The sequence below is a fragment of the Anomaloglossus baeobatrachus genome, chromosome 3, assembly GCF_048569485.1.
Source record: "Anomaloglossus baeobatrachus isolate aAnoBae1 chromosome 3, aAnoBae1.hap1, whole genome shotgun sequence".
Taxonomy (NCBI): Eukaryota; Metazoa; Chordata; class Amphibia; order Anura; family Aromobatidae; genus Anomaloglossus; species Anomaloglossus baeobatrachus.
The window spans coordinates 656,528,582-656,546,474 of record NC_134355.1 but is presented as its reverse complement, the minus strand read 5'-3'; the positions used below and the strand labels follow the sequence as shown (position 1 = coordinate 656,546,474).

The 17,893-nt window shown below is 39.0% G+C and overlaps 1 protein-coding gene across 1 annotated transcript in view; it reads right to left on the bottom strand.

Annotated features, from left to right (window-relative positions):
- Positions 1-17,893, bottom strand: part of LOC142295729 (aminopeptidase NAALADL1-like) — a 68,520-nt gene that overhangs the window by 17,328 nt on the left and 33,299 nt on the right. The window contains exons 8-15 of the mRNA XM_075338821.1: positions 17,076-17,161; positions 13,266-13,385; positions 13,097-13,182; positions 11,678-11,741; positions 8,981-9,048; positions 5,467-5,555; positions 4,958-5,048; positions 912-993 (exon numbers count right to left, since the gene is read on the bottom strand). Coding sequence (XP_075194936.1) covers positions 912-993; positions 4,958-5,048; positions 5,467-5,555; positions 8,981-9,048; positions 11,678-11,741; positions 13,097-13,182; positions 13,266-13,385; positions 17,076-17,161 — 686 coding nt within the window. The remainder of the gene's footprint in view (positions 1-911; positions 994-4,957; positions 5,049-5,466; positions 5,556-8,980; positions 9,049-11,677; positions 11,742-13,096; positions 13,183-13,265; positions 13,386-17,075; positions 17,162-17,893) is intronic.

Genomic DNA, 17,893 nt, shown 5'->3' with positions numbered 1-17,893 from the left:
TTTCTGAGATACTACAAGGGGGTAACTTGAACAATGACCTGCATCTCAGAGATGAAGAATAGTGAAAATATGGTATCCCTCTTACTGGAGTACCCACAGTACTGATTATATACTATGGGTAACACATACTGGTTTACTGTTAAATACTGTTAAGGGGGCTTTACACGCTACGATATCGTTAATGTTTTGTCGTCGGGGTCAGGTTGTTAGTGACGCACATCCGGCGTCATTAACGATATCGCAGCGTGTGACACTGACCAGCGACCTTAAGCGACCTCAAAAATGGTGAAAATCGTTCACCATGGAGAGGTCGTCCCAAACTCAAAAATCGGTAAGGGTTGTTTATCCAGGTGGTTCATCGCTCATGCGGCAACACACATCGCTATGTGTGACACCGCAGGAGCGAGGAACGTCTCCTTACCTGCCGCCGGCCACAATGTGGAAGGAAGAGGTGGGCGGGATGTTACGTCCTGCTCATCTCCGCCCCTCCTCTTTGATTGGCCGGCCGCTTAGTGATGTTGCGGTGACGTCGCTGTGATGCCGAACGTCCCACCCCCTTGAAGGAGGGATTGTTCGGCAGTCACAGCGACGACGCCGACCAGGTAAGTATGTGTGACGCTGCCGTAACGATAATGTTCGCTACGGCAGCGATCACAAACAATCGCATGCGCGACGGGGGCGGGTACTTACACGCTCGCTATCGCTAGAAATTGCTAGCGATATCGCTATCGTGTAAAGCCCCTTTAGGCTTATAAAGGGGAGTACTTAGCAATTGTAGTGGACAACATGAGCATTGTACAAGAGTACCATGGAGAATCTATTTTGCTAGGAGTAGTAATAGGGCTGACCTAAAAAAGCGTGAGCCGACTACTTTAGCTATATGTGCCTCCATATACATTTTGTCACTTTACCTGGGTCTATATATTTAGAAGCATAATCAAAAGTGTCGAACGCTGTGTGGTAGGCAGGATATATTCGAGCCGATGTCACCCTCTAAAAGAACAAAGAAAAAATTAGGGCATCAGCAAAATATCCCCAACAATTGACAAAATTATAATAATTATATTCTTGTAATTAGGAGCAGTATTATGGCAGTCTTATTCTTGTACATACAGTGGGTGAAATAAGTATTGAACATGCCATCAATTTTCTAAGTAAATATATTTGTAAAAATGCTATTGACATGAATTTCTCACCACAGGTCAGTAATAACTCATGCAATCCCCACAGGCAAAGAAATCAAGCCATAGATGTCCATATATTAACTTATGTGTAATAACGAGAAATTACACTGGGAAATAATATTGAACACTTGAAGACAGAGAGGTGCAAAAAGCCATTAAAAGTCATGACACAAGCTGAAATTAGTAATTTGAAAACAATCCTTCCATTTATGAAAAAATAATATCAGCTGGTTCAACTGATGGTATATAAAAAGGTGTTTCATTACCAAGGTGCTACACAAGAAACATCTGATGATGGGTAAAACCAGTGAGCTGTCTTAAGACCTTCACAACCTTATTGATTCAAAACATACTGATTGCATTGGTTACACTAAAAATTCTAAACTACTAAAGCTTACAGTGAACATTGTTGGGGTCATAATTCGGAAGTGGAAAGAACATCATTTCACCATAAACCGGCCACGATCAAATGCTCCCCGAAAGATTTCAGACAGAGGAGTGAAAAGAATTATCAGAAGAGTTGTCCAACAGCCAATAACCACCTGTGGAAAGCTGCAGAGAGGCCTGGAAGCAGCAGGTACAGTTGTTTCAAACAAAACAATAAGTAAGCACTCACCCTCCATGACCTGTATGCACGCTCACCACACACTGCTGAACAAAAAGCATGTTCAAAAGCGAGTAAAGTTTGCTCAACAACATTTAGGCAAACCTATGAAATACTTGGAGAATACTGGTCAGATGAGACCAAAATTGAACTCTTTAGAGGCCATAAAACACACTATGGAGGCCAAAAGGCAAATCACCCCAATAACACCATATCAACAGTGAAGTTTGGAGATGGGAACATCATGGTGTGGGGCTGTTTTTCAGCATACGACACTGGCAAACTTCATGTAATTGAAGGAAGAATGGATGGACAATTGTACGGAGACATTCTTGATAAAAATCTGCTGCCATCTACCTGGATGATGAAGATGAAACGAGGGTGGACATTTCAACAAGAGAATGGTCCCAAACACACATCCAAGGAAACTCTCAACTGGTTTCAGAGAAAGAAAATAAATTGAAGCCAATAGAAAATGTATGGAAGAGACTAAAGTTCATAGAAGGAGCCCACAAGATCATCAAGATTTGAAGAGTGTTTGTGTGGAAGAATGGCAAAAAATCCACCTGAGCAATAAAGGCGACTACTAGTTTCTCCATACAGGGGGCGTCTTGAAGCTTTATCACCAACAAAGGCTTTTGTATGAAGTATTAAATAAATTTCAGTTAGGGTGTTCAAAACATTTTCACTGTCATTCATTTTTCATTATTACACATAACGTAGTTTATGGACATCTGTGGTTTGATTTATTTGCCTGTGTGGATTGGATGGGTTGTTACCGACATCTATTGAGAATGTCATGTCAATAGTACCTTTAGAAATATATTTACTTAGAAAATTGGTGACGTGTTCAATACTTATTTCACCCACTGTTGGTGGCAGTATAATAGTAGTTATATTTTGTACATTTTTGTAGATAGGAGCAGTATTATAGTAGTAATATTTTTGTACATAGGGGCAGTATTATATTATTTATATTTTTGCATATAGGGGGCAGTATTATAGTACTTATTTTCTTTTACATAGGGGCAGTATTATAGTAGTTATATTCTTGTACATAGGGGGCAGTATTATAGTAGTTATATTCTTGTACATAGGGACAGTATTATAGTAGTTATATTCTTCTACATAGGGGGCAGTATTATAGTAGTTATATTCTTGTACATAGGGGTAGTATTATAGTAGTTATATTCTTGTACAAAGGGGCATTATTATAGTAGTTATATTCTTGTACATAGGGGTAGTATTATTATAGTAGTTATATTCTTGTACATAGGAGCAGTATTATAGTAGTTATATTCTTGTACATAGGGGGCAGTATTATAGTAGTTATATTCTGTTACATAGGGGCAGTATTATAATAGTTATATTCTTGTACATAGGGGGCAGTATTATAGTAGTAATATTCTTGTACATAGGAGCAGTATTATAGTTATATTCTTGTACATAGGAGCAGTATTATAGTAGTAATATTCTTGTACATAGGAGCAGTATTATAGTAGTTATATTCTTGTACATAGGGGGCAGTATTATAGTAGTAATATTCTTGTACATAGGAGCAGTATTATAGTAGTTATATTCTTGTACATAGGGGCAGTATTATAGTAGTTATATTCTTGTACATAGGGGGCAGTATTATAGTAGTTATATTCTTGTACATAGGAGCAGTATTATAGTAGTTATATTCTTGCACATAGGGGGCAGTATTATAGTAGTTATATTCTTGTACTTAGGGAGCAGTATTATAGTAATAATAATAATAATTTTATTCATTTATATAGCGCTATTAATTCCATAGCACTTTACATACGTTGGCAACACTGTCCCCATTGGGGCTCACAATCTAGAGTCCCTATCTGTATATCTTTGGAATGTGGGAGGAAACCGGAGTACCCGGAGGAAACCCACGCAAACACGGGGAGAACATACAAACTCCTTGCAGATGGTGTCCTTGGTGGGATTTGAACCCAGGACCCCAGCGCTGCAAGACTGCAGTGCTAGCCACTGAGCCACCGTGCCGCCCATAGTAGTTATATTCTTGTACATAGGGGTAGTATTATTATAGTAGTTATATTCTTGTACATAGGAGCAGTATTATAGTAGTTATATTCTTGTACATAGGGGGCAGTATTATAGTAGTTATATTCTGTTACATAGGGGCAGTATTATAATAGTTATATTCTTGTACATAGGGGGCAGTATTATAGTAGTAATATTCTTGTACATAGGAGCAGTATTATAGTTATATTCTTGTACATAGGAGCAGTATTATAGTAGTAATATTCTTGTACATAGGAGCAGTATTATAGTAGTTATATTCTTGTACATAGGGGGCAGTATTATAGTAGTAATATTCTTGTACATAGGAGCAGTATTATAGTAGTTATATTCTTGTACATAGGGGCAGTATTATAGTAGTTATATTCTTGTACATAGGGGGCAGTATTATAGTAGTTATATTCTTGTACATAGGAGCAGTATTATAGTAGTTATATTCTTGCACATAGGGGGCAGTATTATAGTAGTTATATTCTGTTACATAGGGACAGTATTATAGTAGTTATATTCTTGTACATAGGGGCAGTATTATAGTAGTTATATTCTTGTACATAGGGGCAGTATTATAGTAGTTATATTCTTGTACATAGGGGGCAGTATTATAGTAGTTATATTCTTGTACATAGGGGCAGTATTATAGTAGTTATATTCTTGTACATAGGGGCAGTATTATAGTAGTTATATTCTTGTACATAGGGGCAGTATTATAGTAGTAATATTCTTGTACATAGGAGCAGTATTATAGTAGTTATATTCTTGTACATAGGGGGCAGTATTATAGTAGTTATATTCTTGTATATAGAGGCAGTGTTATAGTAGTTATATTCTTGTACATAGGGGGCAGTATTATAGTAGTTATACTCTTGCACATGGGGGCAGTATTAAATATTTCTCCTTAGGGCAGCGTTATAGATGTTATTGGTATAGTAAAAAATATTTTATATCAATTGTGTTGTGAAATGACAATTTCTTATATTATTTGAAGCCTTAAATGAGTGCATTTGCATTTGACTTGCCCCTTCCATCATTCAGCAAGAAACCACAGTAAGTATAGAGCTAAATATCAGCCCCTGTTTTTTACATTGGTTTTTAGTCCACTGTGATTACTTACCGTATCGTAGGTGTATGCAATGTCCATGCAGGTTATACCCAAGTAATGTAAAAATGGGGCGTAGTCACTGCCGATACCCAGGGTTCCAATTCTACAGGAAAAGCAATGTAAATGTAAGAAATATCACCATCACTATATATAACTATATAGATAAAAGTGAATTACATTATAGAAAATAGCAAACACTATAGCCAATTAATGCCAAATTACATACAGGACTGTGGTTTACCCATCATTTCATACAAACCAGGATGATACTATATATATTGTTTCGGGAATTGGTGTTGATGCTAAAGTATACGGGACAATTGTCTCTATATACAGCACTATGTGGTCTTTTTTTCAAACTTTTTATATCTTGGCCGGTGACTGAGGTGTGGGCCATCTATGTATCAGGAGGGGTCCAGAACCCCCCAAAAAGCAGAAAAAGGAGCAGCTGCGCTCGGCAAGATCATTGATATTATACCATTATTTTTTTTCGAAGACATAGATGAAAATACAGAACTCACTGGGGTATGATGCCGTACTGGGAGCTGGTGCGGTTGGAGTGACTTTTCCAGTTATCATACACGGTGAGGTCATTTTTGGGGGTCTTCACCTGGGGCAGGGAAAAATACAAGAATGACAGGACATTACTTAGGAGCTACACATAGAAAGATATCTCCCCTAGTGGATTCATATACATGAGTTCATAGTTTGTAATAAGTGATGGGCAGACTCACAGATAACCGGTCCGATATTGATCCTGGATATCTGGCCGGACGCCGGTCCCCATATAAGTCTATGGGAACCGGAATCCGGCACTGAAAAATGTTGGTAGAAGGGATACAGGGATTGGAGCAAGAATGTTATACTTTCCGAGTCTCCGGTGCGGCTGTAACTGCTTCCGGGCCACTCATTATCGCTCATCCATATTCATCCATGCTTTCTCCACCCACCGGCAATCCCAGCGTCTGTGATTGGTTGCAGTCAGACGCGCACCCACCCTGAGTGACCGCGTGTCTGACTGCTTGGAATCACAGACCCGGAGGTAAACTAAGCGGCCCCAAAAGTAGAATGAGCAGCTCCGGAAGCAGTTACAGCCGCACCGGAGACTTGGTAAGTATAATGCACTTGCTTTATTCTGGTTTTCTTTATTTGTACTTTTATTTTTTTTTTTTTTTTCCGCGTTGCCGAATCCGTATCATTACCCGGAGTTCCCTGAGAACTCTGGGCCCGGTCATAGTACTTTTGAAAGCGTGTGGATCTGGAATTTTACTGTGCAGGTCCGCCCATCACTATTTGTAACCTATATGGAGGCATGTAATCAATTAGTGCTCTACTTCATATGTCATTGGCACTGTTGTGCGGCACAGCACAATTATTATACGGCATTATTAATGCACAGGAACTTTCCCTTCATCAGCTTATCCCAATCATCAGCTCATGTAAATATACCACTAATCAGCTGCAAAAAAACCATTAATGCGAGGAATTAAATCATCATTGTCGACAGCACATATCACGGGGGATGTGCTGCTGACAATACACATGCTATGTGGGGACAGAACGAATGTTGTGAACATTGTGAACATATCATAAACCAACAGAAATCGACTTGTATACAGTGGACCGATGGCGTAAAAAAAAATCTATCTGAGTAACTAAAGCACCTTAACTTCGTGAGGTTCTGTGTGCGGCTTAATTTAAAGTATTCTGCCTGCCAGAAAAAAATATTTCTAAAAACATTTAAGAAACATAAAATATATACCATAATAATAAAATGCATTCAAAACATCAAAAAAAGTAATAACATAATAAATAAAAAAATATTGAGCGTTATAATATAATAATAATAATAATCTAAAAACATACAGTTACGGCCCAAACTGTTGGCACCCTTGAAATTGTTGCAGAAAATGAAATATTTCTCTTATAAATTTGTTGCAGTTACACGATTTGTCATATACACATTTATTTCCATTGTTTGTGTTGGAAAAACACAAAAAAGCTGAGAAAAAAAAGACTAATTGTACATAATTTCACATAAAACTCCCAAAATAGGCTGGGCAAAAATGATGGTACCTTTCCAAAATTGTTAGCACAACTTTGTTTCAAGCATGTGATGCTCGTTCAAACTCACCAGTGGCAAGTAACAGGTGTGGGCAATATGGAAATCACACCTGAAACCAGGTAAAAAAGGGAGAAGTTGATTCAATCTTTGCATTGTGTGTCTGTGTGTGCCACACTAAGAATGGAAAACAGAAGAAGGAGAAAAGAACTGTCTGAGGACGTGAGAACCAATACTATTGAAAAATATCAACAATCTCAAGGTTACAAGTCCATGTCCAGAGATCTTCATGTTCCTTTGTCCACGGTATGAAACAATCAAGAGGTTTACAACTCATGGCATTGTAGCTAATCTCACTGGACGTGGATGGCAGAAAAAAATTGATGAAAAATTGCAACACAGGATAATACGGATGGTGGATAAGCCGCCTCAAAGACATTCAAGCTGTCCTGCAGGCTTAGGGTGCATCAGTGTCAGCGCAAACTATCCATCCACATTTGAATGAAATGAAACACAATGGAAGAGACCCAGGAGGACCCCACTGCTGACACAGGAACATAGAGCTAGACTGCAGTTTGATAAAATGTACGTGAGTAAGCCAAAATCCTTCTGGGAAATTGTCTTGTGGACAGACGAGACCAAGATAGAGCTTTTTGGTAAAGCACATCATTCTACTGTTTACAAAAAAAAAAAGGATTGAGGCCTACAAAGAAAATAACACAGCACCTACAGTCACAAATGGTGTAGGTTGAGATGTTTAGAGGCTGTTTTGCTGCCCCTGGCACTGGGGACCTTGACTATGTGACATTATGAAGTCTGAAGATTACCAAAGGATTTTGGGTGGCAATGTACTGACCAGCGTCAGAAAGCTGGGATTGTGTCCTAGGTCATGGTCAAAAAGTCTAACTGCAATAATTTTCTGGGAGAAATACTTCATTTTCTGGAAAAGTTTCCAGGGTGGCAACATTTTCAGTCATGATTGTATAAGAAATATATAAAAAGGAAATAAATATGTAAATGTCTAAGTAAAGTTATAAAATACCAAAAGAAATAAATGTGTCAAATAAAGTTCTAAAACGGAAAAAAAATAAATAAATAAAGGAAAATATTAAATCACCTACGATAGTTAGATAGTTATAAAATAAGAAAGGAAAGCTGAAAACATCTAAGAAAGTATTAAAATAAAAAATACAAAATATCTCAGAAAACATGTAAAAAATGTATGCGATAAAAAAAGTCTAAATAATAATAACATACATCTACAGACATCAAAGAAAATTATAAAAGAAAAATAGAAAAAACATCTAAAGATATTAAAGTAAATTATTAAATAAAAAAAATCTAAAGATATCAAAGAAAATGATAAAAGAATAAAAAACATCTAAAGATATCAAAGAAAATTATAAAATAAAAATGACAAAAAACATCTAAAGATATCAAAGGAAATTAAAAAATAAAAAAAAATCTAAAGATATCAAAGGAAATAAAATAAAAATAAAACAAACATTTAAAGATATCAAAGGAAATTAAAAAATAAAAAAGATCTAAAGATATCAAAGGAAATTATAAAATAAAAATAAAAAAAAAACATTTAAAGAAATCAAAGAAAATGAAAAGAAAAAGGAAAAAAAAACATCTAAAGACATCAAAGAAAATGATAAAAGAAAAAGGAAAAAAAATAACATCTAAAGACATCAAAGAAAATGATAAAAGAAAAATAAAAAAAATCTAAAGATACCAAAGAAAATCATAAAATAAAAAAAAACATCTAAAGATATCAAAGGAAATGATAAAATAAAAAGAAAAAAATAGAAACAACTAAGAAATTAATAAAAATAATAAAAGAAGTTAAATCATCTAAGAAAGATATAAAATAAAAACTTTTGAGTCTTTTGAGTGTTTAGTTTGCACTTTTTAAGGAACTTGTGAATGGTCGATATGTTTAGCGTTCTCTCATCAGATAATGAAGATACCTGTTTAGATGCAGCAAAGACCACCCCTTGCGCTGGAGGAGTCCCCTGAACCCTCAATGTTGCATTCGCTGAAAAAGAAAAATGATCTGTCATGTAACAAAACCTTCAAAATCTTCAGTAAACCTGCGAGGAATGGTAAAAGTGTCAGATTTACTCTCTCTACATATATTTATTATACAGTAGATCACAAAAGTGCCTGGATATTACAATGGCAATAAAGCATTTTACATACAGTATGTCCCAAAAGTGAGTATCACATTTAGGGGTGTACTCACTTTTGGTGCCAGCGGTTTTGACATTAACGTCCATGTCTTGAGTTATAGAGGACATACCAAATTCTCCAAATTCTTCAACAAAAGCCAACAGGCTCAAAAGATACCCAGAAGATGGCCGGGCATCTTTTTGAGTGTTTTGTCAGCATTCTTGCTTCATAAACCGCAAGTGATTTTTTAAATTATTCAATAACGTTAAATAAACTTTCAGAAAACGCCTGTAAAAAATGCCCAGATCCCACTTTACTCTCCTCTCAACCAGCTTTACAGTGCGGTGCTTTCATGGGCCAATCATTAGATAGTATATCACAGGACTGAGAGGAGGGTGAAGTGTGATCTGGGCATGCGTGCCCCGACTGCTGTCACTCACAGAAAGGCAGCCCGACCAGTCATGTGCCCTGCTCAGTTTGCCTGATTCCGGTCTCTAGATTAGAAGGATCAATGAAGGTATATATAGATCACAGAGAGATCAACTTACAGGAGCAGGGTAGGTAACAGAAGTATATTAGGACAGTGTTAGTTAGGAATAGTTAGGACAAATGAAAAGCGGTCATATTACCATAGTAGTGGAAAACCCCTTTAAGGATCATTGTAAAATTTATTAGTATACACTATAATACCCTCTTTCTCCGAAAATAAGATCAACCCCGAAAATAAGCCCCAGTAGGATTTTTTGGTATGCTTAAAATAAGTCCTTGTTGGTAATCCATAAGGAAGTGTCCAAGCTGCTAAAAAAGTAAAATAATACAGCAGGACTCTTCTTCAAAGAAAGCAGACATCCCTAAAACAAAGGCACTCCCCCCCAAAAAAACAAGCACCCCTCCCCCACACAAAAAAAAGGAAAAAATATTGCACAAACACGTTGGCAAGTGCCAATGGTGGATGGGCTCTCACACAGGGATCTGTGTCTCTGTCAGGTCTCTTGCCGTCCCAGCTGCATTGCACCGCAGCTCTCAGAAGCAGATCGGGTACCAGTATCAGTCCGCATGAATGATACTGCTTCCAATCACAAGGGGGAGCCAACTTCTACAGAACACAGGGGGACCTGACAGCAATGCAGATTTGTATGTGAGAGCCCATTCACTTACCAACTCTAATTTTTTGATGTTTGGTAAGTGCGATTCTTTTAGGGGGTGTCTGCTTTCTTTTGAGGTTAAACTTAGCATTACATAGAGAATAATAAATTTAAACAGGTAATTTAAACCTTTGTAAGTATGTTACGTACCCACCACTATAGGACAGGTTCAGCGCCATGAGAATAGTAGATCAGATAAGAGAATGTGCATCTGACCCAGTAAAATATTGATGTTCCAGAATGTGATGATATGATTATATTTAAAATGTAGATTTTTTTTTTGTTCAAGAATAAATGTGGATTGTTGTTCATGAGACAATATAAGACATCCTCTGAAAATAAGCCCTAGCGAAAAAAATAAGAGCCTGTCTTATTTTCGGGGGAAACACGGTATATGGGGTTTGATAACACCTTGGACAATTTGATAACACCTTGGACATTTGGACAATTGCCAAACTCAATTTAGCATAGAGGAGCACTCTTTTCAGCACACTGAGGGCTCGCTCACACCACTCTATAACCTGGAGGATACAACTCGGCCCAATGCTATACTATGGAGCAGTCCCAAACAGCGGCTTTTTTTTTCTCAAGCCAATTCGGCCAATTTCTCACATCAGATGTTCTACACCAATGTGACCCTAAGGCCTAAGACACAAGGCGTGAAAATCAGAGCGAGTGGAATGGGATAAAACATCGCATTCCACTCGGACCAACATTACTCTATGTCCCAGCACCCATGAGCGATTATTTTCTCAGCCCTAATCGGACCGAGAAAACAGTCACAGTATGCTGCAGGTGCAATGCTGTAATGTTTCTCTCACACCCATTCAAGTCTATGGGGCGAGAGAAACATCGCACTGCACTCGCACTACACCGGTGTACTGTGAGTGCAGAGCTAGAATGGCAATAGCCGGCAATGAAGAAGAGAGGGAGATAAATCCCTCCCTCCCCTCCTCAGCGCTGGCCCGCCCCTCCTCAGCGCCGGCCCACCCCTCCTCAGCACTGGTCCGCCCCTCCTCAGCACTGGTCCGCCCCTCCTCAGACCCGTCCTGCCCCTCCTCAGTGCCGGCCCACCCCTCCTCAGCACTGGTCCGCCCCTCCTCAGAGCCGGCCCGCCCCCCCGCAACTGTGGTCTGATCACAAGATTTGACCTCAGTCGCAATGACACTTAGCTTGTGCTGTGCTGGCAGCGTGAGCCGAGTGTCATGCGAGGATTGCAGTAGTCCCTGTGTGGCCCCGGCCTAAAAGAGATATTTCAGCATAGTGCCTTATGTTCCTGCCTGTAATGACCAGGAGTGCACTAGAGAAGAAGAGCTTGCACATAGTTACTGTTCTCACTATGAAACTCACCAAAGACAGAGATGTCCACATTGATATACGCCACGGTTCTCTCTTTTAATTTACTGTAGTAATCCTTAAATATAGAAAAAATAAAAAATACAGAATATTTATTAAATTCAAGCAAAAATGTGAATTTTACATAAGAAAGCAATGCCACGTACTATAACTGCTCCCTTGCCCTTCACTTCCCCACTGACAACGTACAGATTTTGAAAATTAAAATTTCAAATTTAAACTATATGAGAAAATTGTAGAAGTGTTTACAATGATTAACCCCTTGGTATCATGCTCTCAATGACCAGTGGCATAATTATTGATGATATAGATGAAAAACCTGTGCAGGTGGCATTATGCCAGGAGACAGATAGATGGTGTTCTGCTACCAAGATTGGAGGTAACTTTATTTTTGGAAATGTAATGCCTATCTTAATTAACTGTTTCATAAATCATTTGGATATATAGTCATTCTGCCAAAGGAAAAACTGGCTTCAGAGAAAGCTCTAATCCTAGCTGTCTAACCCCTTAGGACGTTGCGGTCAATAGTTACTATGGCATCTAAGAAGTTTGATAGATAGAGGAACCTAATGGTGTCCTTTATCATGATCATCAGAGGCACAGTTGTAACGTCGCTCACAGAGAGGAGTGAGATGCTAGTCACTAAGTGGACTAGCAATTAGGTGGCGCTGTGCACACGTGCGTGCTGCAAGAACAGCGGGGACGTCAGACAAGCCGAGGTCTGCCAGGAAGACGCAACAAAACACAGGGAACAGACAATAACGAGGTCTGGATACAGGCCGTGGGGTCAAGTAACCAGGAGAGAACGTAAAGGACACAAGGGACAGGCAAAGCTGTAGTCAGGAGGAAAACAGAGGTCAGAAGCCAGACAGTCATGCAGGGTCAGGGGAGCTGGCAGAGGGAAGTCAGAAGACAGTCCAGGGTCGAGTACCAAGATCAATACACCAAACAAATCAGGAGCCAGGCACTACTGCACCTAACCAGGAAATATAACTGGCATTGCTCCGGCCGAGACTGCTCCCTAATAAAGCATGGCAATCACCCGGAATATGGAGCAAGTGAGCAAGCCCCTTCCCTAACCAGTGAGTGACCCGGTGTAGGGAAACAGCCCATCACAGTGTCAGGTACCTGAAACACTGGCAAGCTGTTCCGTGCGGCGCACAGGCAGACACCGACTCCACAGGAGGGCACAACAGAAAGTCAAAACACGGAAAACGCAACGTAAGTCAGGACTGTAACAACAATCTAATAGATTGCCTGTCAGTTTATATGATGCAACCAACATGCCTAATGGTGGGTAGTCATTTCACCACCATATGCAGTAGATATTTATTGGACAATATGCAATGGTGGACCTCAACCAATGGTCAGAAATGACTCTCAAGACCACTTTCTGTACACGTCCTCTTTTACCTCTGCAAACTCAGTTGAGCCAATAAGACCAAACTCTTCTGCTCCCCAGCTTCCAAAAATGATGCTTCTACGAGGACGCCATTTACCTGAAATATGTCACAGAATAACCAGGCCACATAGTGAATATTTATAAGGAGGAGACAAAGAGGGAAAATTGGAGGAACCATACCACTTTTCAGCTTGGTGCCCAAAATTCTGGTAATCTCCATCATCACTGCTGTTCCACTACTTGGATCGATGGCTCCATGCACCCAGCTATCCCTGTGGTTGCCATACATAACGTACCTGTCTGGATATAGAGATGTAAAGATAGCATAATACTACCACACCTAGGGCTTCACACATTAGCCTGGGCACTGGGAAGTATTGGGACCCATTGTCTATCTTATCTGTAATGGATTGTAACATGCATTGGTACTTCAAAGTTTGAGGATCTTCAGAATTTTTCATCCTAAAGGGGGCTTTACACGCAACGATATCGCTAACGAGATATCGCTGGGGTCACAGAATTCGTGACGCACATCCAGTGTTGTTAGCGACGTCGTTGCGTGTAAAAGCCATGAGCCACCGCTAACAATCAAAAATAATCACCTAATCGTTGATCGTTGACTCGTCGTTCCTTTCCCAAATAACGTTGCTGCTTTTGGATGCAGGTTGTTCGTCGTTCCTGAGGTAGCACACATCGCTACGTATGACACCCCGGGAACGACGAACAACACCGTACCTGCGTCCTACCAGCAACGAGGTGGGCGTGTCTTTCATGCGGCTGCTCTCCGCCCCTCCGCTTCTATTGCACGCCTGCCATGTGATGTCGCTGTGACGCCGCACGAACCGCCCCCTTAGAAAAGAGGCTGTTCGCCGGTCACAGCGACGTCGCTTGGAAGCTAAGTAAGTGTGTCGGGTATTAGAGTTAATAATACAATCAATCAATTGTATTTACTTAAAAATGGTGCCATTAAAAAAATGCATAAAAAAATGGCAAGAGAGACCACGCAAATGGAAAATATAAAAGTAACAGATATTAAAAAAAATTGCAAAAAAGGAACAAAAAAAGGTATTAATACCAGCAACCATCCCCTCCATGATATGGTAGGCTGTAAGTGGTTGTCTCATTGGTATTCTGCACCTGTGTTGCCCCCACCTTTATCACGGAGGGTCGGCTGCATCCTGCTAGTCATTTGCTGTTTGACCTTTTGGCTAATGGCTGTTTCTGGTGAGGTTTTTTTCCTGTGACTTCTTGTCTGACTACCCTACCATCCATACTATCTGTAAGTAGTGATTAGCATCACAGGACAGGGATCTATCAAATCTATATGAAGTGAAAGCTGCACACCAAATTCAGAGTAATATGAACAAGTATAACTGCTTTATGATACATAAAGAATGAAAAATACAACTAGCCATATGAAAAATGGAAAAACATTTTTTGGTGATATTGCATAACTGCTGAGGATTATTTTGAAAAAGAGATTTATCTAATGTATTGATCAATTCATTACTGCCCCATAACCACTTCACGGTAATCTCTTATTTATGGGGTCCCTAACAAAATGTTACCTCTATATGCGGTTAAAACCTGCTTGTGTGCATGAGTACCTAACCAAATGTTACCTCTATGTGCGCCTGAAACCTGCTTGTGTATGGGAAGCAAGGGACCTGGCTATATAGGAAGTTGAATAATCATGGCTAAAGGGCGGGACTGGGTTCTCAGACAGAAAAAAAACTGCATAACAACCAAAATAACTGCTGGAACATTATTGTGAATGTGAACAGGGTGCTAGCCAAAAAATACATAATCTATATGAAGTGAAAGCTGCGCACCAAATTCAGAGTAATATGAACAAGCTTAACTGCTTTATGATACATAAAGAATGAGCCAGGTCCCTTGCTTCCCATACACAGCAGGTTTCAGCCGCACATAGAGGTAACATTTGGTTAGGTACCCATGCACACAAGCAGGTTTTAACCGCATATAGAGGTAACATTTTGTTAGGGACCCCATAAATAAGAGATTACCGTGAAGTGGTTATGGGGCAGTAATGAATTGATCAATACATTAGCTAAATATCTCTTTTTTTCAAAATAATCCTCAGCAGTTATGCAATATCACCAAATTTTTTTTTCCCATTTTTCATATGGCTAGTAGTATTTTCACTCTTTATGTATCATCAAGCAGTTATGCTTGTTCATATTACTCTGAATTTCGTGTGCAGCTTTCACTTCATATAGATTATGTATTTTTTGGCTAGCACCCTGTTCACATTCACAATGGTGTTCCAGCAGTCATTTTGATTGTTAGGGATTTATCAAAGTCTGGTCTTCACAAAACATGTTTATGAATCATGGGATGAACAAAGGAGATTTCTGGAGACCTCAGAATAAGAGATAATGATGCTCATCAGGCTGGTATCAGTCACAAAAATATCCCTACGGAGTTTGGATCCCACTAATCCAAAGTCAGATCGTTTGTGTACAAATAGAGGAAATTAATGACCATTAGGTCCCTCTACGGGAGTTGGTAACTAACAAAAAATCAATCCAAGAGCAAGAAGTAAATTGTATCGGTGAGGATCGTTCACATTTTAACGGACTAAAATAAAATGAAGAAGTTTTAATTAGCGTACGGCTGTGCTACAATTCCCTCCTTCCTTCCCTGACACATTGATTAGACTCCCCAGCCACAGGCGGTGCTGGCGCTGAAGGCAGAAGATTCAAATATTACAAGGACAAAAAGACTGATGGCACTCCCAAAATGCAGTCTGAACAGGGGCCAAACTGAATATGACATATAATAACATAAAAAGACAGTTGAACTCTGAAATGGTAAAGCACGTAAACAATGAATGTAAGAATATATCAGATATGCACTACTACTAAAGGAAATAATGAGATATTTAGCATACAAATGCATCTCTGTATAACCTAAACAAACTTTCCTATGACTGGAAAGAGGTCCACGCCTCCTGACGAAGCCTTTGGTGAAACGCGCGTCGAGGCCCCGCCCCCACGCCCGGACACATCCACCATCTCTGCTCTGACATGACGCAAGGTAATACTGATTAACTACTTATGCCCCCTTGCCATTGGGACTTTTATGGGATTCTACAGATCTCCTACATAAACTGTTTACTTTACACTGTCCCTATTTGACTTTTCACGGGTCATTTTACACTCTGTACAATCCTCCATTATATTGCTGCCTGTCAGCAGGTTTTTGCCATCTGGTGGTGTGTCCTGGTACTGCTGTGGGTTGTTTTCTGGCAGGCTGTTTTCCATCTAGCCTGCCACCACTGTGTGTCCTGTATCACCTTTATATTTACATTTAATAAAATTTGTATTTCACTCTGATTATCCGTGGTCCTCTCTTTTTGTATCCCCACCTCTATTTATTGGTAACTTGGGGCTACATAATTTTAGGTTTTGCATATCTGTATTCTGTTCAGGCTGCATTTTTGGAGTGCCGTCAGTCTTTTTATCTAGATTATGGAGTCATGCTCTCTGACTGTGTACCCCTCCCCCATTAGCCGCAGGTGATTTTATTCACTAGCAGCAGGCTCGTATTCGCCCATACACATGGAGGTTTGTAACCCAGAGAGAGGCTTCAGTTTAGTGTAGGTTCCCAGTAACGAGATATGCCTTGACGTGGCTACTGGGCAGATATAAAAATGGCCATTCGTGTATGCTAAATATCTACATTTTTCCTAGATTTCCTTAAGCAGTAATACATATTTTTATTCTTATATTCATTGTTTGCATGTTTTAGCATTTCACAGTGCAACTGTCCTTTTTTAGTTTAAAATTTTACAAAGTCTTATTTTTTAACTCGTTTGTTTTTATTTTTTATCTACTTTTAGGACGTGTGAGAAAAATCTGATGTAGTTTTAAGTCAAATTTATGCAGAAATGTAGGCAATTTAGAAGGGTTCACAAAAATTAAAGCAGCATTGCTGGAGAATGCATTCTCATCATGGTAATCTCACCCGGTTCTACAGCTCCTCGGATCAGCCCCATCACATTTGCCGACGATCGGATTGTCCGCTTGTTGTAAACATTAACTTGGACGTCACTGAAATAGAAATTAAACTGTTACTGTGATGATGGAATAATTCCGTTATTGTAAAAGGTTTTTTCATTTTACCATATAGAATAAGTACGCTGAAAGGGTGAAAAAAATGTAATTCCTCCATTGTGTTTGGGGTTTATTTTTACAGTGTTAATTATGCAGTAAAAACATTACTTGACAACATGATTCTCCAGGTCAGTAGGATTACGGTGATATCAAACAGTTCTAGTGTTTTTATTACTTTAGTGGCTTTTCGAAGCTAATAAGATAATAAAATAATAATATAATATAATAAAATAGTATAAATAGTATATATATATATATATATATACATATATATATACATATATACAGTTAGGTCCAGAAATATTTGGACAGTGACACAATTTTCGCGAGTTGGGCTCTGCATGCCACCACATTGGATTTGAAATGAAACCTCTACAACAGAAATCAAGTGCAGATTGTAACGTTTAATTTGAAGGTTTGAACAAAAATATCTGATAGAAATTGTAGGAATTGTACACATTTCTTTACAAACACTCCACATTTTAGGAGGTCAAAAGTAATTGGACAAATAAACCAAACCCAAACAAAATATTTTTATTTTCAATATTTTGTTGCAAATCCTTTGGAGGCAATCACTGCCTTAAGTCTGGAACCCATGGACATCACCAAACGCTGGGTTTCCTCCTTCTTAATGCTTTGCCAGGCCTTTACAGCCGCAGCCTTCAGGTC